The sequence below is a fragment of the Alligator mississippiensis genome, chromosome 1, assembly GCF_030867095.1.
Source record: "Alligator mississippiensis isolate rAllMis1 chromosome 1, rAllMis1, whole genome shotgun sequence".
NCBI lineage: Eukaryota > Metazoa > Chordata > Crocodylia > Alligatoridae > Alligator > Alligator mississippiensis.
The window spans coordinates 124,745,935-124,769,922 of NC_081824.1; the positions used below are offsets into that span (position 1 = coordinate 124,745,935).

The 23,988-nt window shown below is 39.6% G+C and overlaps 1 protein-coding gene across 13 annotated transcripts in view; it reads left to right on the top strand.

Annotated features, from left to right (window-relative positions):
* Positions 1–23,988, top strand: part of UTRN (utrophin) — a 631,944-nt gene that overhangs the window by 404,970 nt on the left and 202,986 nt on the right. For 2 of the 13 annotated variants that reach the window (XM_019488374.2, XM_019488376.2), the window contains exon 1: positions 17,065–17,130. The exons of 10 other annotated variants lie outside the window; for them this stretch is intronic. In XM_019488374.2, coding sequence (XP_019343919.1) covers positions 17,080–17,130 — 51 coding nt within the window. In that variant the 5' untranslated portion in view covers positions 17,065–17,079. Of the gene's footprint in view, positions 1–714; positions 745–17,064; positions 17,131–23,988 lie in introns of those variants that run through there. One more of the 13 variants, XM_019488375.2, reaches the window with a different exon arrangement.

Genomic DNA, 23,988 nt, shown 5'->3' on the forward strand with positions numbered 1-23,988 from the left:
TTGCCACCAGGGCAAGATGCCTCTGTCTTGCTCTGCACTGCTCTAGACTCTTGGAGTCTTTCAGAGCCTTGCTGCAGAAGCTGAGGGCTTCCCCCTCCCCCGAAAATGCTTGCTCTTAGCTCCTTATTAATTTTTGACCATGGAAAAGTAATAGAGCAATTCCTTTTCTTTGTCAAGAACTCAGAAAGACCATAATAGTTCAGAAGGTTAATCGCACTATGGATTCTTATTTGAAATCTCTGGGTTTATTCCATAAATCATGTGTAGGTATTTGCACATGTAATAGTGCTTATATTAAACGGCACCCCATGGAATCCGTAAAGGGATCTCATGGCATTCCAGGGTGCTGCAGCAGCACCCTGGCTGAGAATCACTGCTCTAGCTGAAATTGAGTCCAACAAACTGACTAGAAGAGATGTTCTGGTGGTGTAAATTTGGGACTGAGAGTAATGTTCTAATCCTAGCACGGATCCTGACTTCCCTTGTCATCCTGATCAAGTGCCTTAGGAATTAAATTCTACTTTCTGTCAAACCACTTATGCCTGTAGGAGATAGCAGTGTTTCATGCATATAGGTGGGGACACCAGTAAGGATAGATTCTGGTCATTAACCTTTTTATGTTTGATTCTTTATGTGCCACAGGGAAAAAAAAAATAAAAGACTGATGGACTGAACTCTGAAAGGTGGAAAATATGCCAACTATTTTGTAGGAGGAAATAAAATGGATAAATGGGGAAAGAAAAGGTAGAGCAACTCTTTTTTGTATAACTGTACGATTAACTAAAAACTACTGCATTTTAGCTTCATTCAGTTTTATCTAAGCAAAGTGCTTTAGGTACTTTTAAGATCATGGAGCTGGAAGGGACCTCGTAAAGTCAGCTAGCTCAGTCCCCTGCTCAAGGAAAAATCATCCCTGACTAAATCATCCCAGGTAAGACTTCTTTTTTATTAGCAAAAAAGTCTGTAGGAGATCCATAGTGGCATGGCTTTGTTGGGAGATGTGGCTAGGTCAGCGTTTCTTATCTTTCCTGTTTCAAACTAACAAATGCATAGTGTGGTAGGTGCTGGGAAAGGTTTTCAAGCCATGTATTGTTGAACAAGCTTCTTTTTCTTTTTTTCTTTTCTTTTTCTTTTTCTTTGGTTTTAAAAGACCTGCTTGGTCTTGAGCAGAAATGACAGAACAGACTTGGTTAGCACTGCAATTGGGAACAATTATTTCTGTGAGAAATGTCAGAATGATCAGTAATCATGAAAGGCAGCTCTCTGACTAACTGCTTTCTAGGGAAGGTATATATACAGTGTTCCACTAGTAATCCTTTGGAAGGTTATAGTACACACATCCACACCCACACACACCCATACCCCCCACATACCCACACACACACCCTTCTGAAACACAGGCATTTTTCTTTTCTTTTGGGCTGTTAACTAAAATTTGGACTGGCTGTACTATGGCTTATTAACAAAATTGCATTAGTTTTCCTTTATGAGCAAAAGCATTTTAAAAATGATCATGAAACCTGGACTCCACCTTTTCCTTTAAGCTGATCATTTGGAGAACTTTAGTTTGTTAATACAGGGATGATTTATCTGTGATAAGATATCTGTCTAATTGTCTTTGATAAATGGTACCAGGTCTACAACTTCTTTCTTTGAAAATCTCTCCCACATAACTTAAATGTTTGAGTTGTAATCAGTAATATGAAATAAGTTGTGACATTTTTGTATCAGTTATAAGTGAGAATAATTCAGAAGCATCACAGTAGGATTGGATTTATTTGAATTCATTCTTTAGGTTAATTTTGAACATTACTTAGGCTTTTGAGGTCTTTTACTTTATGGTAATTGGAAATCTAGATTTAGAGGAGACCTTTATCTTCTGTGTACAAGGGAATGAAGGTGAAGAAATGACATAACACAGACAGACTAAATAAGAAATAAGATTACATTTTAACATTGAATACAGTTTCCAGGAAAAAAAGCTGGTCTACCTTCTTTTTTCTTTCTTTCCTTTTTCCCCCTTTCCTTTCCTACTTTTCCTTTCAAGGTAATTGATAAAGTTCTGCCTGACAGGTTGTTGAACATCTTATCAAAAACGGTTGTACTTCCTCTGTTTGCCAGTCAGTTGCAATACAAACTTCAAAATACATGTTAGAACTATAAGAGGAACTGTAAGAGAGTGCTTTTTTTTTTTTTTTTTTTTTTTTTGCCAAGCTGCTCATTTCAAGTGATTTAACTTCTTAACTGTGTCCAGTTATCAGAAATCACTCCTGTTAAGGTACTTATGGAATTATATATTATGTTGATAAGGGAATTGTTTTATATATATCTTCTAGTTCTTCCATTGACAGCCATATATATAATATAATTTGAAAGATAACTTGTTACTTTTCAACTCTTTGTTTCCATGAGTCTGACTTTAGGGTATTTGTTACTTACTGGTAAGTAAATAAGAAGTGAATGGTAGCAAATTAACCAGAAAATAACTTACTATTTGAACATAAAAACACATTTATTAATGAGAGAGCTCAAATCTGGCTTTGAATTTGTTAGAATTAAAATCTGTTCCTAAGTGTTTTTTCTTCCTGCAGACTACATGGCTAAAATTCCAGTGTGAATATCCTAAAAACCTGTATTTCTCCATCAATATTCATTGTTAAGTGCATGTCCAAAGTTTTATTGATATTGTGCATTATGGCACTAGAGCCAATTGTTCTTGCCTCGTATGATAGATCAATAGAGTCAGATCTAATTTAAAGAAGATTTTTGCCTAGGTTCCCCAACACAGATGGAAGATTATTTTTTGATCCATTGCAAAGGAGCTATTCTTATTGCCTCAGTAAAAAAAGAGAGAGTTACTAAATTCTTGGTAGCATATCCTACCATAATAGCTTCCATTTCTGGCTGTTAAGTACAAGAAAGTTTGATGCCCTGATTGCAAGAAGGCTACTTTGGAAGCCAAAGATTTAACTTTTTTACTTATGTCCTTGTCAGTGAGATAATTATGGCTCTAGGTGGTGACCATGTTGAGATATTTGTTACTTTCTGTGTAGGAGGTCTGATCTGAACGTGATAAGGTTTTTTGATATAATCATTATTAAGAGTATTCATCTAACTATCATGCATGTTTAATGGACAGAGTGTGGGAGTAAACATAAACTGAACCATCGATGTCTAATAGGAATAAACTTGATGGAATAAATTCCAGTAAGTTGGTAGAAAATATTTATCTTTTCTGGTTTTATAATTATATTTGTCTGAAGCCCTTGAAAACTGTGCAAATTGGAAAGCTTGAAGTTTATTTATTTATTAATGCATCCAGATTCTTTCCAAAGCAAAGTAGAGATAATGAGTGTTTGGGGTAGGGAAAGATGTGCCAATAATATTTAACAGGCTAATAGGATTGATAAGGCTTCAAGTACCTGAAGGGGAATTATAGAGAGAGGGTGATAAAGTATTATCTGTGACCATAGGGGACAGGACTAGGAGCAATAACCTGAAGCTGCAACAGAGGAAATTTAAATTGGAGATTAGGAAGAACTCTGAAAGTGATCAAGCACTGAAACAGACTACTTAGAGAAGCTCTCAGTACCATGAGATTGAAAGACATGAAACATCATAGTTGAATTAGTGGCCATCATAAATCATTGAAGAAATACCAAAAATTCTTTAGTATTGGTGTTGACTTTTGGGCAGCACAATACCTATGATTTAATCTCTCATTCAAATTCAAAACTGCAGTTTTTCTCAACATTTACTTTTAAAGAATGGCATTCATACTAAGTCCCTGACAAAGAGACAGCAGCTGTGTCCAGATGAGCAGTGGTGTGCGATTTGGGGTGCTACAAACCTCTTTAGGGCATTACAAGTGCAGATGGCAAACATTAAAATGTGCCCTGCACTGCAGATTTGTAGTGTGTGGTCAAAATTTGCTACTAGGATTTCCTGATAGCAAAAAAACAAACAAACACATGGAACAAAAAGCTGTGCAACACACACACAACAAGCATGTGCCAGCCTATATGGAGGCTGGGCCATCCAGAGCAACAGTCTGGCTGCCAGTCAGGCCTCTGTGCTGCCCAACCTGTGCCCCTGCTGCTCCAGGCCACCAGTTAAGTCTGCTGGCCCCAGGCTTCAGCTCTCCCTGGCTGAAGAGCTGGGAGGAGCTGGGCAAGGACAGATTGTCCTGAAATGCCCCTGCATGTTTGGGCGCACCCCAAGTCATTCCTTCTGTATAACATTATTCATGACATTACCATGTATGACCAAATAGGCTATTTGACCTGAGTTCTTGTGGGGAACACTTTGGGGGACTCAGTGTGAGCATGTTTTGCTGTGATTCATAAGGATCATAAGATTCATAAGGATCTCCATCCCCGCACATTTTCAAGAGCAGGTTGAACTGGGATGGTTTAATTAGGGAAGCTTCTGCAATGAGCAGGGGGCTGGACTAGATGACCTTGTGAGGTCCCTTCCAGCACTACCTTCCTGTGATCCTACGATAAAGTTCAACTCATAGTTATAAACATAGTGAACTCAGTTGTGCCACTGCTGAGTCTCAGCTCCCATAGGAATAGGGTAGAAGTGTAGCAGTGGAACACTGGTGCCCTGGAGGCACTGTGCTTTGGAAGCCTTAATGCCTTCTGGAATTGGGTGGCAGTAGAATCGAGAATGAATGCTGTACTTCCTCACCCTGTGTATTTGTCCTGCTCCTTGGTGAAGGTGGGGTTTAGTCCTGTTCACTGTTCATTCAAAAGTACCCACTTTAAGCAACACTGGACAGTCTCCTATTTTGCACATTGGAGCACTGGGGGAAATAGTTCTGTGTCCTGGCTTCAGTATTATCTTATCCCATATCCAGTTCTAGTACAATTGCAATAGCAAGATCTTGCTGTATACTACTTCCTCTTATACATTCTCCAGAGAAGGCATTGCATGTTTTTAGAAGGATTGTTCTCTGAAATGGTTCGAATTATTTTTCTCTCCTGTTAGTTTCTTTTAAATGGTAATTAAGTTTACCTGATTGCTTCAATTCTATCATTATAAACTAGATCTGTAGTAAAAAGAAATAACACTTATGCTGTGCAAATTGTATAACTATAGATTTTGGTTGCAGAGTCATTATGCAGTTACTAAAAAAAAAAAAATCAATGCTTTTTTTGATCTGCAACATTCAAACCTTTCTAATAGTCTTTAGAATTTACTCCTATGGTTTAATACGTTTAGATTAGAGCAGAGTTGTCCTGATCATGCCCCTTGTAAAGTAACCTTCTGTTTGGACAGTATCTTTTTTTTTTTACCCAGCTGCATCAAATATTGTAGTTTGGTTTGCCTGGCTTTTACATTAACATCAGTATCATGGGTACCATTCTGTGTAGTTTCAGAGGATTTGGATGATTGGACTGGTTGATTTATAAATTATAATGGGACAAATGAGGTCTCCGTAATCAATGATAATGGGTCGTTATTAAAAAACATTTCTTTTGAAAATCGTTTTGAAGCTTAGAATGATTTATTGGAATGATGCACTTTGATATGTCTTGGATGATGAAGGCCTCTTATGATTTGTTAGATCTGTCTAGTAGAGGTCCACTGATTATATCAAAGAGATTAATTTTACTCTGGATGGAATATTTCATTATGGGTATTCCAGTATGGATAATTTATGAATTAAATTTTTAAAAATTATTTTTAAAATTATATCTAAAAATACATATGCGACTTATTATATTGTTGGGATAACCTTTGTCAATGGAGAGATGATTTGTGACTAGTTACGAGTGCCAGAATGGCTCTCTTGAAATGACTGTGTTTGATAATAAGAAATGTCTTCTCAATACTCCCACTTGTTAATCAGTTTGTCATAATCCTCAGTCCCTCGATACGATTACGGTCATGATTCTGAGCAACTCTTTACCTCTTACAGGTTTGAGTTCATAATACATTTGAGAGAGTGACTGAGGCTGGAAAACTTAATGGAATCAATGAGGTCTTTACACAGGATTCCTTTTCCAGAGGTATTCTGGCCACTTTGTTAACTAAAAATGCAGGACCAAATACAACAAGCTGTAAATCTAGAAAGACCCAGACACTAGTATGTGTTAAGCCACTTACAGCTTTGGAACGTGGTGTCACGGATCACATCTCTTTCAGGGGAACCTCAGCCTCAGGACTTCCCAGAAGAAACCTTATTTGGTCTTCCTTTCCTGAAGACCCCCTGAAGCCAGCCCTGGTAGTCTCAAAATGGGCAGGCCTCTGGCTTTAAGATCCTGGTAAGGGTACAGTTTCTGAATCAGAATTTCCTAGACCTTAAATCGGGGGCAGGCAATTATTTTGGGCACAGGGCCGCTTGCTGAGTTTTGGCAAGCCATCGAGGGCCGTATGACAGGCAGCTTAGGGCAGATTAATATTAATTTTCTAAATTTTTTTAAGGCCCCATGGGCTGGATAGAATGGCCTGGTGGGCAGCATTGTGCCCACCCCTGCCTTAAATTCTGGAGGCTGTAAATGGGACAGGGGGAAAACCCTGGTCATACCCTGTTCACTCTCACTTTTGGCATCTACTCAGCCACTGTGTGACCTAGGATACTGGGCAAGATGGACCTATGGTCTAATCCAGTAAGTGGCAGTTCTTATGGCTTCCCTGTCAGTTCATAGCACCCCCACCTCAGAGAGCTCCTTCTTTTTGGTTAGCTTCCAGAGAGAGGGTTGTTGGTTTTTTTCCTTTGGAAGGAGGGGCATATGATCAGAGGCTTAATGTCCCAAACAGCACAGTAGACTGCTCAGCTCCAAACAAACCGTCTTTATCATGCCACTGTAGATCCCTTTGTCCTTCCTCAGACTCAACTCTACCCTTCCTGGGACTACTCTATTCCCACTCCCCCAACTTTTTTTAAAGCCTCACTCTTTCATCAGCAACACTTTCAACAACCATTACAAAACTATAGTAGTCATTATGCAGATTAGAAGTCATACAGTAAAATTAAACATACTGTCATGGGGAACCAATCAGGGAGCAGTCTCTGAAAACTGCTGCAAGACCCAGCCTACCGTCTTCCCCTGGGCTGAAAAAGACATCCAAGTTTCCTACCTATGAAACTATTTACAGCAAAACAGGATCACATTGACCTCCACCAGCGTTCCCCACAAGAACTCAGCCTACCTTAGCCTCTTTAGTCCCATCACACATGGTAATGTGATAAAAAGTGCTACACAGAAGGAATTACTCTATCTCCTTGTCAGGGAGTTGAGTATAAATGCTATTGCTTAAAAGTGAACTTTGAGAAAAGCTACAGTTTTCAGTTTGAATGAGAGATTAAACCATAGGTATTGAGCTGCCCAGAAGTCAACATCATTACTAAAGAATATAAGGTATTACTTCAGTGATTTATGATGGCCACTGTCATTCAAGTATGATGCCTCATGTCCTTCAAACTCGTGGTACTGAGTACACTTGCCTACAAAACAATGTTCTTTTAAATTGCTAATAATTTTTTATGGGTCAATTCTAATAAATCTCATAACAGGCCAGTATCATTCACAGTTTAATAAATATGAATAAGCTGGCAGTTCTTGCAGGTTAGCAGGTTTCTTTAAAGGCCCATTTTTTATTTGTGTCAAAAGGTCTGCTTTCAGATGAGGCTTTGCTTGAATTAATCTGCCAGGAGGATAGCAAATACTTTAGTTACAGAGAAGAAAATAAGGATGCCTAAAACTCCATTTATATGGTAGCCCCAAAGAGTGGCATAACCAGGGCATAGTAACCAGGGCAACCACCCTGGGTGCAGTCTACACATGTCCCTGGGACCCTAGGGCCACTGGGTCAGGCCCCTGATGCTCCCAGGGCTTCAGGGATCTGATTGTGCAGAACAACAGACCTATGTCCCTCTGGGGGACTCCCCATTTGCAGATGTATGCTGCAGGAATTTCTATGATGCATGTATCTTGTTACTGTGCCCTGAATCAAGGTGCACTGAACCAGTCCGAACTTAAGGCACAGCAGAGAGATGCATGCTTTATGTAAAATCCCCTGCAGTGAGTCCCTATGGGGCCTCTCCAGCTTGCAGATGCATGCCCCAAATCAAGGCATGGCAGCTGATAAGGCAACCTGATTCTGCTTGCAAGGGAATTCCCATGGCACACAATAAGCAAACAGATGTCCTCCCATTTAAGGTGTCATAAACTATGACTACCTTTGGTTGTGGTGACATGTTTAGGCATATGGAACATGACAGTGGGCTAGGCTGTCTGTTTGCTCATATGACATAACATTTTTGGTTACACAGACTGGGTCTGTTTACACTCTATTAAGCCCAGTGCCAATATTCTTACACAATTGAAATGCCTCATCAGTGGCTGCTGATGACTTTCAGCAGTAATTGTGCATGTTGAATTAAAGTGTCTCATATCTCCTGAGTTCTGTGTCAAAACCAAGAGAAAATCAAGCAAAGTCAAATGACTTGCACTCAGAGGAAAACAATGTCTTCATTCAACATTTTGGGCTAAGTACAGGCAGTCAAAAAGCCTGAGGCTGAACTGATTTAGTCTTTGCAGGTTAGTCTAAACTGCAGAGATTAAACTGAAAAACAACTGGACACACGTTCATTTTTGATTCAGGAAATGCAGCCATATGTCTGCACTGAGGTCTCTGGGATTTGTGGTCCAGAATTACAGCAGCAGGACTCTGTAGGGTTGCTCATTACTTTCTCTTCTGCTTCCAGGTGCCTCTGGGATGTGTAGTTCACAGTTGTAGTCAGCAGTAAGTTTTTAGCAGAGCAGCAGCTCAGGAAGGGAAGTTTAACCCCCTACCCTAGCCCCAGACCTCAGCCGGTCCCTGCCCCCCTGCCCTCCCCTCCCCTCACACAGCACAGCCCAGGGGTGGAAAGAATGCTGGGATGCTGGGGGACTCAGATGTAACTTGAACTAGGAAGGGGTCTGGGATAGAAGTTTCATAAACTGATTTGACCCAAATCAATTAAGTTTGATGCTACATTCAATCAGGCTTATCTTAAACCAGTTTCAGCCATTTTGAAACTGGTTTATGTGCACTGAACTTTTGTTCTGTTACAGGTTTAAACCAGTTTCTGATCACTTAAACCAGTTTATGTGCAACTTCTGTCCCTAGCTCTGGAGACTGCAGGCTTGTTGGATCATTTCTTAGGCCCTTGCTCAAGCTGACAGGAAGGGGTAACTGAGGAATTATAGCAAAATCATTGACCCACCACCGACTGCTACTCCCTCTTCTTCCACAGATGGGACAGCCAGGGGGCAGAAAGGAAAAGGAAGCCATGGGAATCAAGCCCCCAGCAAGCATGATGCATTAACTTGTGGCCTATTTTAATCATCAATAGCTCCAGAGCTACTTCTCTGGTGCCTCTTTCCCCCCACCTCTTCCACTATTGCACCAACCATGTAATCTCAGGAATTTGTGGTCTGCATATATTGAAACTTCCATAAGCTATAGCCACTAGGAATATATTAGATTCTAAGGAATCAAAATAAGTGAAAATATTCAGTTTCATAATATCAGTAATGTTTTAATGTGATTCCACAGTTTGAAAGATGTTGGTGATTCCGAGAATTGAACCAAAAAATTACTAAAAAAAAAATCCCCAAACAAAAACCGTGTTCACCTTTTACTAACTTTTATGGTACTATAACATTTTTTTATCCCCAAAACTTGTATCTTATCTGTAATTTCGGTGCGTTGTCTCCTTGAGATTGTCTTGCCTGATACTACGTGTTCTGAGGAAGACCACTATTATGAAATGTTATCTTTACTCTGTTGTCCATGCTTATCCAATAAGGAGCTTTCTTTGCATTACATATTCCATTTCTTTGCATGGACCTGGTTTGTGAACATCAGTTTACTGTTGGGGGATGAGAATCCTTTCTCTTGCTATAAATACAGTAGTGTTTTTTGCCTCTACTGCAGCGATCTAAAGGGACATTGTAAATATGTGTGCGCATTGTAATAAATACTTTCATGATCATAGTAGTTATCAAAACAAAGAGATTATTTGAGCCATTGCATTCTAAATTACTTTTTATTGTCTGACCCTGCCAAAGGACAGATCCCATTGGATCTTTTACTGGGAGACCTCAGGCCACCTTTCTTCTCAATGACCTTTTGGTCCTTTGGGACTCTATATCACTTTAAGTACAGCAGCTGACTTGGCTGCTGGCTGAGGTTAGCTGGGAGACCTGTAAAATACTGGGAGAGCCCTCTTAATGGAGCTGTGTTATTTGTAGTCAATACGTAATGAACTATAATGTCACATAGGAGGAACCTTCTTGTAGTGATTCAGTTTTATACTGTAAACTCAAGTGGGAAAGCAGCACAAATTTGATTCTTTTACTTTTTAGATCACATTAGTAGCACATAGCATTTTACAAGGGAGACGGGGGGGTGGGGTGGGGTGGGTTGGGGGTGGGGAAGGGTGGAGAGTATCACTGTGGCTTTTGAACAAGTGAATTTTCCTACTTCTGCCTGAAGCCATACATTCTGAATGAAACCAGGATGTATTGATTTGCTGCAACAACCTATTGACCTCCATATGCTTTATGTCTGAGTCTCCTAAAGAGGCTGCATTTTGTTGTTGTTGTTTCTTGTTCTTCTGACTTGCATAGATTACACAAATAGCACTGAGTTCCTTCCTATTGCAATCATAAATTCTTGGACTTAGATTTTATTTTTAAAATATTTTTGTTTCCCCAGGAACCCTTTTTTAAAGTCAGGATTTAGCTTCAGGTTGTGTTAATGTTTTGACACTTCCTAGTTTTGTGCGTTATTTCAACTGCTACACAAATTCTCGAGCATCTTGTTGTGTCTCAACACATGCTTAATTTTGTTATGTAGAAAGCATTCAACCTGAAAGGTATTGTTCAACTTAATGAGCTGATTACTATATTGTGATTCAAGTGGATGGTTATAGGATCACATCCGAGTTAACTAGACGTATTTTCTTCTTGTGAAAATGAATGATGTGCTTTCTATTTTCCTCAAGTAATTTGCATTTAGTTAATTCTACAGCTTCATTTGTCATTTTCCAAATTTCAGTTACTTGTGCCTAGTACATGCCTTCTGTTTGTTAAAATTGTTTTTAGCATTGACTCTTTTTAAAGTCAGCTCATTTAAAAAGAGTATTTAGACATCCCATATTATTTACTTTAGAATTCTTGTATTAGATATTGCCAAATGTAAACCATGAAGGAAGGCTGTTCCTTTGGATTGTTTTTCTCCTGACCATACAATTTTGAGCTAAATCTTGCCAAGAATTGTCAGTCATGTACTTATAACTTAAAAAGTCACTTGGACTCTATGTTATGCAGTAACAACTATAGATAGTACTATGAATGAATAAATGCTTCAGAACTGTTGTCCTTTCATTTTTATTGGATTTTCAGTTGTAATTCCACTGTAATTCATGAAGTCAATTTTATGTGTAAGTGGCTTAAAATACTCTCTTACTGTCCTTGTGGTGCAACATTATTTAAAACGGATAGAAAATGCACCAAATAGGTTTTGTACAGTTACATAAAACAGTTCTAGTGTATGAGGTCACATTCCTCGAGCGTCATGCACTAAATGCATTAGAACATTCTCTTTCCCTGTTTTGTACTTCTTTATGAATTTCATTATATGAAAGAGTATTTTGAAGTAAGTTCTCTTTCAGTACTGTTGGTGGTAAGCTTATTTTATCTCTAAACGATTAGCATAGAGGTATTTGCATGATGGCTTACACTGGCAGATTTAGAGTTCTGGCATTCGGTTATTAAACCTTCTTATGTGATCTGTAGTTTTCATTATAAAATTCCATTTCTGTAACCAACATTAGGAGTAATGTTATTTCTAATGATGGTGGTAGTAATCATGAAAATTTAAACAGTAATATGTAATAAATAGCACAATTCTAATGGTTTATGAAGCATTGTTGGCACCTCTCACACCTAACAACATCATTCAGTGTCTACAGGCCCACAATACTTGCAAAGACTTTGTTAAATATTTGGCAAAGCAGCACCTAGTTGAGTGTCTGGGGATTTTTCTCTTCTGTTTTTGGAAGATTTTGCAAATATTAAAATGTATTTTCATACGAAGGAGCAACAAGAAAGTTTTACTGATAGGTTTACAGTTAATGTTGAAGAGCCAATTTACATGCTAGCCAAATGGTAGATGGTCTGCTTCAATATTTTTACATCGTTGTACAGAGAAATTCAGTACGTTTCACCTGAAACTACACTTACATTTCTTCAACTTATATAAAATATGAAAGCAATAGGTCTTGCTTTGACATGTATAAGTTCTGTGTTGTAAGACATATAAATGTAAATGAGAGGTACATATTTTAATACCTGGCTATAAGACACATGAGTTTAGATATTTTACACAAACTGGGGTGAGTCCTGGAATCACAGGTCCCAGGTTTTACCCAGCCAAAAAACTGTTTAACACTGGAGAGGCCCCACCTGCTGTGGATATAAGGGTTATTCATGACCATTTTGAAGCCCCGTTACATTGCCAGAGGTGTGGAAAGAGAGCGTAGTTAGTTATAAAGAAGAATCAAGACCATAACCTTGCGTGTCCCACAGGACGGAAGTGGGATCCTTTAAAACAAAAGTTCAGTAGAAATACCTGCAGGCCGTATGTAATCTCATGGGGTTCAGCCTTTCTTTTTATTTTTAATATTTTTTTCAATAAATGGTTTATCCTGAAAAGGAAAAAAAAATGGGTTTATAGACTGAGTTCAAGCAAACCAATCTATATTTTAGATCTTTGTAGGATCCACTGTATCCCGTCAATAAGTTTAATATTGGTCTTTTTTTAAAAAGGGAGAAACTCTTGGAATGATGATAATGATAAATGAGCTGATAGTTTAAAAATGTTAGGGCTGACTTTAGTGGGTCATCGTCAAAGCTAGCAGGCTTCAAATTAAGATTCTTAAAGCTGTGATATGGTTTGAGGATGCACACTGCATTGCTCCCTTACTATGCCCACCTGCTTTGTTCTTGTCATTAAGGAAGTAAAGAAACCTACTCTCAGAAATGCTCACAGAGGAAGGGGCAGATCCTCAGTGACATGAATTGTTACAGCCTCATTGATTTAACTATCCTAGTTGCACTGCACACCAGCTAAGGATCTGTCTCAGGGTTGGTTTTGGTAGCGAGACTCTGTTAGCCAAGAAAGTGCCAGGGTAGGAGTGGTTGAGTTAGGTGCAGTGGGTATGTAGAGGTTGACAAAACAAGCACTTATTTTCACGCAATTTCCAGCCATATTCAGCATGCAAGTTGTTCTGCTGCTGGCTTTGCTGTGGATGCCCTTTATCCAAAGGCTTTGCCCTAGGATTATTATAGGCCTAAATACATCATTGGCTTTATCACAAAATCATAGAATCATAGAAAATTAGGGTTGGAAGGGACCTCTTGAGGCAATCCAGTCCTCTGCTCAAAGCAGGACCATACCCAACTAGATCATCCTAGACAATGCTTTGTCTACCCGGGTCTTAACAGCCTCCAAGGATAGAAAGCCCATAACCTCACTGTACCAGTGTTTTACTACCCTCCTAGTGAGAAAATTATTCCTACCATCTAACCTAAACTTCCCTTGGTGCAACTTGAGACTGTTGCTTTTTGTTCTGTTATCTGTCACCACTGAGAACAGTTTAGCTCCATCTTCTTTTGACCCCCCCCCCCCCCTTTCAGGTACATGAAGGCTGCTATTAAATCCCCTCTCAGTCTTCTCTAGATTAGTGTTTCTCAACCCGTGGTATGTGCACTCCTGCTGGTACGCAAGACGCGAGCAGGGGGTACATGGGTGCTGCATTTTGGTCTTTTCCTGCTCAGGTTGGAAGTTCTGGCTGCCGCCCCTCCTGCTGTGTCCAGTGCACTGGGGTTTTCACTCCCCAGTGTCAGTGTGCCAGGGGATAGGGAGGGAGGCCCCGCGCAGGCTGTTTTGCCCCGGGCTGCGGTGGAAAAACCACAAGTGCCACAGTGGGACTTCTGGTTTCGCTTTTGCCTCGTCAATAGTCAGGGAGTATGTAAGGTACCAAAGATTGAGAACCACTGCTCTAGATAAGCCCAGTTCCCTCAGCCTCTCCTCATAAGTCATGTACCCCAGCCCCCTCCTCATTTTTGGTGCCCTCCGCTGGACTCTCTCCAATTTGTTCACATCCTTTGTATGGTGGGAGACCCAAAACTGAACACAGTACTCCAAATGTGGCTCCACATCTGCTGGAGTCACAGAGGGGAATGATCACTTCCCTTGATCTGATGGCGAAACTCCTACCAATGCAGGCCAGTTTGCCATTTTCCTTCTTGGCAACAAGGGCACACTGTGGGCTCATATTCAGCTTATTGCCCACTGTAACCCCCAGGTCCTTTTCTGCAGAGCTGCTACCCAGCCAGTCAGCCCCCAGCCTGTACTGGTGCATGGGATTGTTTTGTCCTAAGTGCAGGACGTTGCACTTGTCCTTGTTGAACCGCATGAGATTTCTTTTGGCCCAATCCAATTTGTCTAAGTCATGCTGAATCCTAACCCTACCCTCCTGCATATATCTACTACTCTCCACAGCTTGGTGTCAGCTTCAGACTTGCTGAGGATGCACTCTATACCATCTTCCAGGTCGTTGATAAAGATATTGAACAAAACGGGCCTCAGGACCAACCCTTGGGCCGCTCCACTTGATACCAGCTGCCAACAAGACATTGAGCCATTGACTACTACGCTCTGAGCTTGATGATCCAGCCAGTTTTCTATCCATCTTACAGTCCATTCATCCAGCCGTTACTTCCTTAACTTGCCTGTGAGAATGTTGTGGAAGACCGTATTGAAAGCTTGGATTTTTGGGCTAAATCCTGCCAACAGTTGATGCTCTCTGTATTGCCCGCCAAGTAATCATTGCAGATTCTGGTGGCCAGAGTTTGCCTTTTGAAGTAAACTTTCATTTCTAATGGTGTATTTTTAGTGCAGTGAAAGATAACAAATTGATAGCTCTGGTAATTGATGTCCTTTGTCAACAGAGCACAATGCTTCGGCAGCATTGTAGGTATCCTCAGATCCTTCTTTCAATGTGAATGAACCTTGAGCCAGTACTTCATTATCCTCATCCCTTTGTTCCTTAATGCCCCTGCTATCATCAACCAACAAAGCTCTGAAGTGCCAGGGTCCTAGCCATATGATGTGGATTCCTATCTATTTGAATCTGCAGCAATACTACAGATGAATCAGTTGGAAAGTGACTGCTTTGTAGTTACTGTCTTTTATTCATTTGAGCCATTTAAAATGAAACTATCCTATCTGGATTTGTGTATGTGTTTGGATACGCAACAGAATGTATATCTGCACCAGCCTTTTCTTTTAAGGTTCCTTTCATCCCTGTTTTCTGAGTTGCATACAACAAAGTGATACAAAGAACTGCAGTCAAATCTTGTTATATTTCACAAAATGCCACCTTAAAAACATTACCCATACCACCGGAAATGTACCACTGACTGAGAATAATCTTGTTTAAGGCTATTCTGGCATATAATAATTTTACTAGCATTTCAAATAGCCATAATGGATAAGAAGCAAGTGAAACTGTCACAGGGCTCACAGAAGGCTGACATGCATAATAACTATAACAGAAGTATTTCACAAATGATAGATTTGTTTTTTTTTATTAAAACTATTATTGCATTTTTGACTCACCAGAAAGTTTATTTGAAGCATTTTTCAAGTTAATATTGTGTGATATACAGGAAGCATTGATAATAGGTAGAGCAATTCATCATATGTGTGCTCTTACTTTGTTTCAAGTGGAAATGATTTCAAATCAAGTAACTTCCTTGTAACCAAACTTCAGGTGTCAGGTTTCCTGTTGAAATGAGAGCAAAGGCCTCATATGAAAGCAATCTGCATATGTTGAATCTGAAGTATTAAGACAGGCAGGGTGTGTGCGTGTGTATAGGCTTTTGTTTCAGGATTACAGTTATTTTTGCAGTTGAAAAAAATCTATTTAGTAACTGAATATCCTAATTTCCTTCTGAGGGGAAGGAAATGGATTGAGTCTATAGTGCAGTTAGGGGCTTATGGACCAGGATTTTTGCAGTTGTTAGAGGTACTACCGTTTTGCAGCAAGGGAGGCCTCCAGGAAGTGGGAGTGTGCTTAGCTTCTGAGCAGCCTGCAGGGTGGTGGAAGGGAGGATGCTGATTAAAATAATAAACAAATGCTGGGAATAGATTACTGCTCTGGTGTTAAAGTAAGATCCCCTGTGAAGATTTCAGAGGCTGCAGCATCATCCTTGGTTGAAAGTTTTTGAAAGAGAGGAAATACCAGTTTCTTGCTTTTTTTTTTTTTTTTTTTAATGGGACTTAAGAGCTCTTTTGCACTACAGCATCCCCTAGGCAAGGCTGACATAGGGAAATGGACTGAAACTGGCATGGTCATTACCGTAGCAACACAAGACTGTTGGTGCCTGGGAGAGAGCAAGAGAGAAAGGGCTGGCCTTCTGTCTGCTATTTTGGTGATACCTCTTCTTCTGAACAAAGTCTGCTTCAGCCAATTTTGGTCTCAATTAAAAAAGCTGGCCTTTATTTTTTTTTTCCTACTCAGAAACAACTTTTTTGGGGGTAAAATCCTTCTGAGTGGAAAAAACCTGGAATAGTTTGTTGTTTTTTTGGGTTTTTTTCAACTTCTGCACGCCACGAGAATATAGCTTCTTTTGTTGTGTGTAATTGAGACCAAACGCTGAGCTTGAGGGCCAGCAGGTTATTACTGAGGCGAGGGAAAGGGAATCCTGGGCTGCCGGCGGAGAAGAGGAGAGCATGCCAACCTCATGGAACCTGCTGAACAGAACGAATAGCTGCCATTCGCATTGAAGCACCCAGCCCCTGAGAGCAAGTGAGTACTGTGGGGCCTCAAAAATGTTACAGTATAAGCTACAACCGGAGGAATATGGTACCAGGGAAAGGTATGCTCAGGATTTTCCAAAGGGTTGCAAAGGAGCATAGCTAAAACAAGAAAACCAATGCTTTTTGGAGTCTAGATCTGGCTTGGAGGATCTTTACCAGAAAGATGTAGGCTTCAAGGGACACTTAACCATGATTGGCCTGAACTTCAGCTTATGGGAGTTGCTGACCATATTTGAAAAGGTATGGAGGCAAGTTTCAAGTACTTTTATTTTATTTTGTTTTTCTTTAAATAACAACCAAGCAAAAGGGCAGGTCTGGCTAATTTGACTAGCTTCTGTCTCTGTCGGTTCATGACCCTCATAACTGTGAGTACCTCCCAGCTATTTACATGTAGTCTCCTTTTTCGCATCCCCCTCAGCCTTTGCAGTTGATTGTGTAATATTTACTCGTATCACCTTCTTTTGATTTAAAAAAATAAATAAATAGCAGAAGTCTTCAACAGAGCTCAGCAGGGGGACTTCTCATGGTGCTTTTGACTTCACATTTGACATTCAGAGAACATCTCACACTTTCTTTTGATTTAGCCAACATTTATTGTAGTTTTTAACAGTAAATTCACTACTATCCCTACCTCTTTGTCTTTATTCCTCTTATCCCAACCTAGTTGTTTTTTCCACTTCCAGGAACCTGACGACAGTAATGCTGAGTGGCAGGATTCTTAGTTTTACTGGTGTATTGGTTAGGGTGTGTGGGAGTCTGCTAAAACACATGGCTTTCACCCTAGTGTCAGCACCTGTGTTGAGACCTGGGACATATGTTTACTTAACCAAATCCTTAGCTTGGATTCCCTTATGATATTTTCCCTCTGTCTTTTATCTTGTGGCATGTATGTAATAGGGTCTCTGGTGCTCTTCATGGCTAGAGTTGGGTGCGTGAATAAATATGTTAAGGTGTTCACTATGCTCTGCAGGGCAGGGGAAAAAACCAGATACCCAGATCTTAAAACCAGTAAAACCTGCTCTTTTCCTTTGTGCAGTTTTTTGTTACAAATAAGTAGTGGCCACTGCAACAACTACATTTTGACGATTCAATACCAAATTAACTGCAAACTATTCACAGAATGCAGTGAAGATGCCATTTGTCTGTGGTGGGGGGAGGGAATTTTAAAAACGATTTCATATCATCCAAAATCAGCAGTAGCATGATGCAGAGAAATTTGTTATTTAGTTGTTTCTTCAACTAACCTACCTTCAACTGCAGTCTCATCTGAGAATGAGGAGGTACTTTTCAAAGACAGAGACAGATACTGTCCATCAATGAGAAAGAGATCAACAAAAAAGGGTCTAACTGCAGTAGCTACTACAGCAGATGAAAAAACTTTATGACAACTATCTGTTGATTTGTGTATGTTCTTTTCTCTCAATAGGTATGTAGTATATATAGCATGAATTATTCACTGTGCAGAGCCGCCTGCAAGAATCAGTAGTTGTCGGCAGTAGCTGGATTTTTGTGTTGTAATTGCTGCTGTTAGTCCTAAAAGCTTAGCTCAGGTGCCAGAGGTTAGTAAGGTGTATCCTTCTTGGTATCTGAGTCTCTGGGCTATTTAAAGACAAGGATAGAAAGTAGCTCTCTTACCAGTGCTGCTGTCTTTCCTTTATATCACATAGAGCCCCGGTGTCTCCAGATTTCTCACACTTCAATATGTTTTAAATATGCAAGTGGAAGACATTCAATCTTTTATTCTCAGTAAATGAATTGATTGCAGCAGTTTCAGACAAAAGACAAAATTTATGAATCTCAGCAGTTCTGCACTTCTTTACCTAAAGTCACTTATATCCTTTTATCTTTTGTGTTGGATCTTCTAATATGATATCGGAGAATACCCTGGCACTGTAGAAGAATATTAATAAAATCTTTGCAACGTGTAATTCTTAAACTATACAGTTTGAACATGTGCTTTTAAAACAAACTTTTCTTGCATGTTTTTCTTTTCCCTGACATGATATGCATATGTGTTATGCTCTTCCCTGCCACAGCATTTTACTGCTAGGTATACTAGCGTCATGATAGAGATCCTGCCTTGCAAGTTGCGTCTAAGTTGCTGGGCCGGTTAATGCCATGTGGTAAGGAGTATATTATGAGTGTTTTTACTGTGGTTGTAATGCAGAAGCCAGATGGCATTCTCAGAAGCTTGAAAAACAGGCCTTCCATATGCAAAAGTAGAGTCATATTACATTAAAGTAGATGGGGCAACTTTGGCTTTATTCAGCCTCACTGATGCGACTGCTGGAATTAGTACTAATAGATTTGTGGTGTTTTTCAGATGTTCAGTAACTGCCACATGACCAGGCTGCAAATACAGTAAATTAACACATGTCAACAGTCTTTGATATCTCAGGTTTCATGAGATTGAAAGAATGTTATTAACTTTGTACGTCACCAGTTAAGTTTTTCGCTTTAAGGCTAAAGTTGGCTTTAGTCAAGGTTTTAGCCATGCATCAACTTTGAGTCAGTTTCTTGCAGACTTGGAACTGCAGCCCAATACTTTTAATGATATAAATGTGAAACCTACAGGCATGAAAATGATCTATCCAGAGGGTGTGTGTATGTTCCCCTGAAAGTTTGTTTCCTAAAGTATTTAAGAGTTTTGGCAGTAATTAAATTACTGTCATATTTGAGCCAATTGCTTTTATAAACTGCTTTAATCTACTTACACTACATTCACAACAGATATAATGATAATCAGTGTTGTCTGTGTGACATTTTAGAGAGGTTTAATGTCTTTCTGTATGCACAGGGCTGCCAATGGTAGATTTATGGCAGTTCTATCTAGGGGTTTTGCGTCTGCATGTGTTCTGCTTTTCTGTCATGAATTTCTTCTACAGCAACTGCTTTGTAGCACACAACCGCAGGCCACTGTGGCATGGGAATGAAAACAATTCTTCGAAAGTCAGAGCTGTCTTCTGAGACTAAAAGCTAGACACCTTTCCAAGAGAAATCCATATAATTTTTCTCTTGAGGCTGTTCCCCTTAAAATTTGTGTCTTTTTGCAGCGGTTTTATCCCCTCCATCTGGGGGTAAAAATGCCCTATCTTTCCCCTCTGTTCTTCCCAGTCTGATCCCTCATATTATGATCATACTCTTCTCTCCCCGAAGGATCTGACCAATAGTGAGAGGTCTTCCTGGCACTGGGGACTAGTGAGAGATAAATCTAATGTGGATGTGCACCCAAAGGCATTTTATAGTAGCAGACAGATTTAATAGCATATCTGATTCGAAGTGGAGCAAGCAGCCCATTCAAAAGAATCTCCACTGCCTTACTAACTACAGTAAATCCTCAGTAGTAGCAACCAAATAGATCCTGTTGATGCCTCTGATCCTATATGGGGTTATTCCATTGAAGCCTTTGCTTCTCATTGATTAGTCCATCTGTTCCAATTTGAAGGAGCTTTTCCTTAGTATTTGAGTTCTCTTTGGGGCAGTTGTAACCCTGGGAGGTCTGGAGCAGAGAATGGTGATGGCATCACTTCTGTTAATGATTTCTCTCCTGCTTTGGATCCTTTCACTGAAGGAAATGGGTAATCATCCCTGGGGGACTGTGTTTCCTGTGCGTGTTGTGAACCAGAAGCCTGCATTGAGTATGTTTTGTCCTGTTCCAATCATGGGCAGTGATTTTTATGGGAAGGAGGTAATGAGATGTACATCTGTTTCACCTGTGGTTGGAATTACGCATTCCTGTTTTCAATTTTTGTCACTGATGCTTAGCTGGAAAGAGAGACAATAGAGCCTGAGGTTACTGTCCGCTGGGTATTTTCACTCTTTAAGCCATATTATAGTCTATGTTTTAGAGCGAGTATTATAGAATTTGATAAGAATTATACCAGTAATAGAAATTTTATAGAGCTAAAAAATACAGTGAAAATATAGGCTTTAGTAAAGAATTTATCACTTTTATAGATATTCTTTTAAACCTGCCTACAGTAGACTGCAACAGTATTAAAGTGTGTACAACTGTTTAAAAAAAAAATAAACCTGTAGAAAGAATAAGACAAATTATAACCTATTGGCCTTTTCTGTAATAGAGTTCAACCTTTAAAATAGTATTGTTTAATTAAGTTTTGCATACCTCCATCTACCCATTTATGAAATCTTGACAATAGAATCTGTAATATTAAAGGAACTTGGGCATCTTTTAGCATAGTCTTTAATAAAATATGTATTAGGAGCTTAAAACTAAAACCTGCACTATTTGGGGGTCCCGGTTTATCTTCAAAATGCGAATGGAACAGAGTAGATTCTACCTTTTACTAAAAGGCCTGTGGAGATTTCTCCAACTGGCCTTGTTTTCTGGTAGAGAGGTCAGGACCTTTTCAGAGGAAAATATTTTGGCTTAAGTGTAACCTTGTAAAAACCCACAACATAAACAAGCAACATGTGAACAACAACATAGAACTAATTACGACAGCAAAGCTCAGAGGGGACATGTTTTGGCAGGCATGCCACCAGATAAGCTCTGCTCTCTCCCCTGGTACCATTCTGATCCCCTTCCCCTGCTCAGTCTGCTGCTCCTCTTTCTGCTCCCTGGCCTTTCAGCTTTGTTTTCTGCTTTCTGCCCTATCTGTCTCTGTGTTATCTATTCCCTCCTTGATCTGCTTTGTGCCACACACACATGCTGTCTGTGCCACGGGTGGCACTCATGCTGTGACGGATTGGCCACCCTTGGGACAGTTCATGCTGTTGCAGTCTGAGTGACGGTCTTCTGGCATTTCCATTTTACAAACCATTTTTAAAACACAGCTACTGCAAGGATGCTGTCATGCAGCTGAGGCCCAGATTTATTTCTGTAATAGATTGGGATAATCTGATGCACAGTGGTCTCTGCTATCTAGATAGCAGTTTAAAACATCCACCATGTTTTGCTCTGAATGGATTAGGATGAACACAGGAATGGGATCAAGGAGGTCATAGAACAGTTGAAAGGAAAGACTCTTAGAGAGACAAAAGACCTATGAGACTGATGTTGGGAATGTGATATTGGAATGTGTGACGGGGAAAGGATGAATCAGGGAGCACTGAGGGAGATGTAGAGGAAACTGAGTATGAAGATGGGACAAGGAAAAGTTTAGATTGCAAACTTCAAGCTCTTATATATATATATTTCTGTTAAATGTCTCTTTTTTGTGGCTGTCTATTATCCTGTTTCACCCAGGTCCAAACATCATGTTTCCCAGTGGCTTACTGAAATCTGTAGCCAGGGAACCCTGATTGGATTGTCCTGATGAGCTCTGTAGGGGCAGAGCTCTGGTTTAGTGGAAGTCATGTACCATATGTCAATTTATGCTTATTTATGTACCAAGTAGTGTACTTTGTTTCTGTCCAAGCAGAAAAGTTCAAAAAAGAAGACAAGTTCATTAACAAAGTTGATTCTCTGAACTAAGCCATCAGCAGCATGAGCTGCTGCTCATCACAGATGAGTTTCATGTCAGCAAGGATGCAGATGCAGCAAATTCATAGTGCCTTGTTCAACATATCATGACATTTTTCAAATGCAAGAATCAAAACCATTTGGAAAGAAGCATTATTTTTTAATTTCTAGGCATACATACCAACTAGTGTCCCTTTAAATATAATTAGTGCTGAAATTTTTGCACAGAGATTCTTGATAGCTCTGGAGTTAATAGTCTTGTATAATATAAAACTAGAAATGTGTTTGGCAGCTTTTCAGCTATAAGCTTGGGGAGATGTGGAAAGGTAGGTGAAATGGCTAGGCCTGACAAATAAGAGGGTGTGCTTGATAATGAAGTAACTTCTTTTTTTTTTAAATAGATGCTGGCTTTGCCTCCAGTTGTAGGTCAGAACCTTGCAATTGGCCAAACCCCAGTTATTTCAATGGGCCTTTATGACGTTACAAAGATCTACTAGCATGTATGAGCTTGAAGAATCAAGATACTATCACATTACAAACATGAAGATTACTTCTTGCAATTTACTGAAATTCTACCTAATTCAGATCTGAGTACCATATGCAAGTTTGCTGACATAATGCTAATTCATGGGATTTAGTCTCAGATCAATAAGAAATAAAATTGCTTCACCCTTTTAATTTAGATAGCTCATAGCACTTTTCAGACAGACCACGTGCCCTGTTTTACTGTGATAAATCAGGCACAACTAAAGGAAGTGATACAACAAGTTAATAGTGGAGCTTAGAATACAGCTTCAGCAGTAACTTCTGTCAGGCATGGAATCTACCAAAGATTTCATTGTTTTTCCAGTGGTACCTCTCATTAATTATTTTTCTGCAATGAGAATAACTGTATTTCTCTAGTCTTGAATGAATGACTTCACTCCTTGCTGTCCCAAATACATGTTGTATGCAGAGATGCTATATTTAGATGTAGTCCAACCACCCTCTTTGGTGTGGGAGGAAAAACTCCCTGGGGAGTGATGGAATGTGTTGAAAGCAGTTTGGAAGAATAAAACCTTAAAGGGAATCCAGCCTTGTTGAATTTGTTTCCCTTAGAAAGGAAGTTTGTTTGTATCTGCACCAGGTTTTCTGTAATGATCTTCACTGATTAATCCCATTGGGGCTGGCAGTATGCCCCACAGTTCTTTCACACATTCATACAGATGTTAGCATAGTTGATTACATTGGTGTTTCTCTCTCTGGCATTCATCGCTTCTGTATTTGATTATAAAAATGAAAGTAGTGCTGTTCTGTGTTTGATAGAAACAACCACAGTCATATCTTTCAAGGCAGGCGAGATACCAGTACATAAAATGCATTTCTTGGGCAAGGGGAAATGAGAAACTTGTATCTTATTTTTCCTTTAAATACTTAAAAAAAAAAAATGATGGTGTCTACAATAAGCTATGACATGCTGCCTCTCGTGTACACTTAGTGTGTTTAGCAAAAGTTAGGGTATGGTAGTTGAACTGAAAAAAGATTTTTAGTGACTGCTATATAGAGCCAGGAAAATTAGCTCTGATTTATGGAAATGCACATATTCCTGACTAGAATATGTGACCTAAAGCACTGTATGTTGAATGAATTGCACTGGATAGTTGCAAAGAGCTGAGAGGCAAGTGTGCACGGTC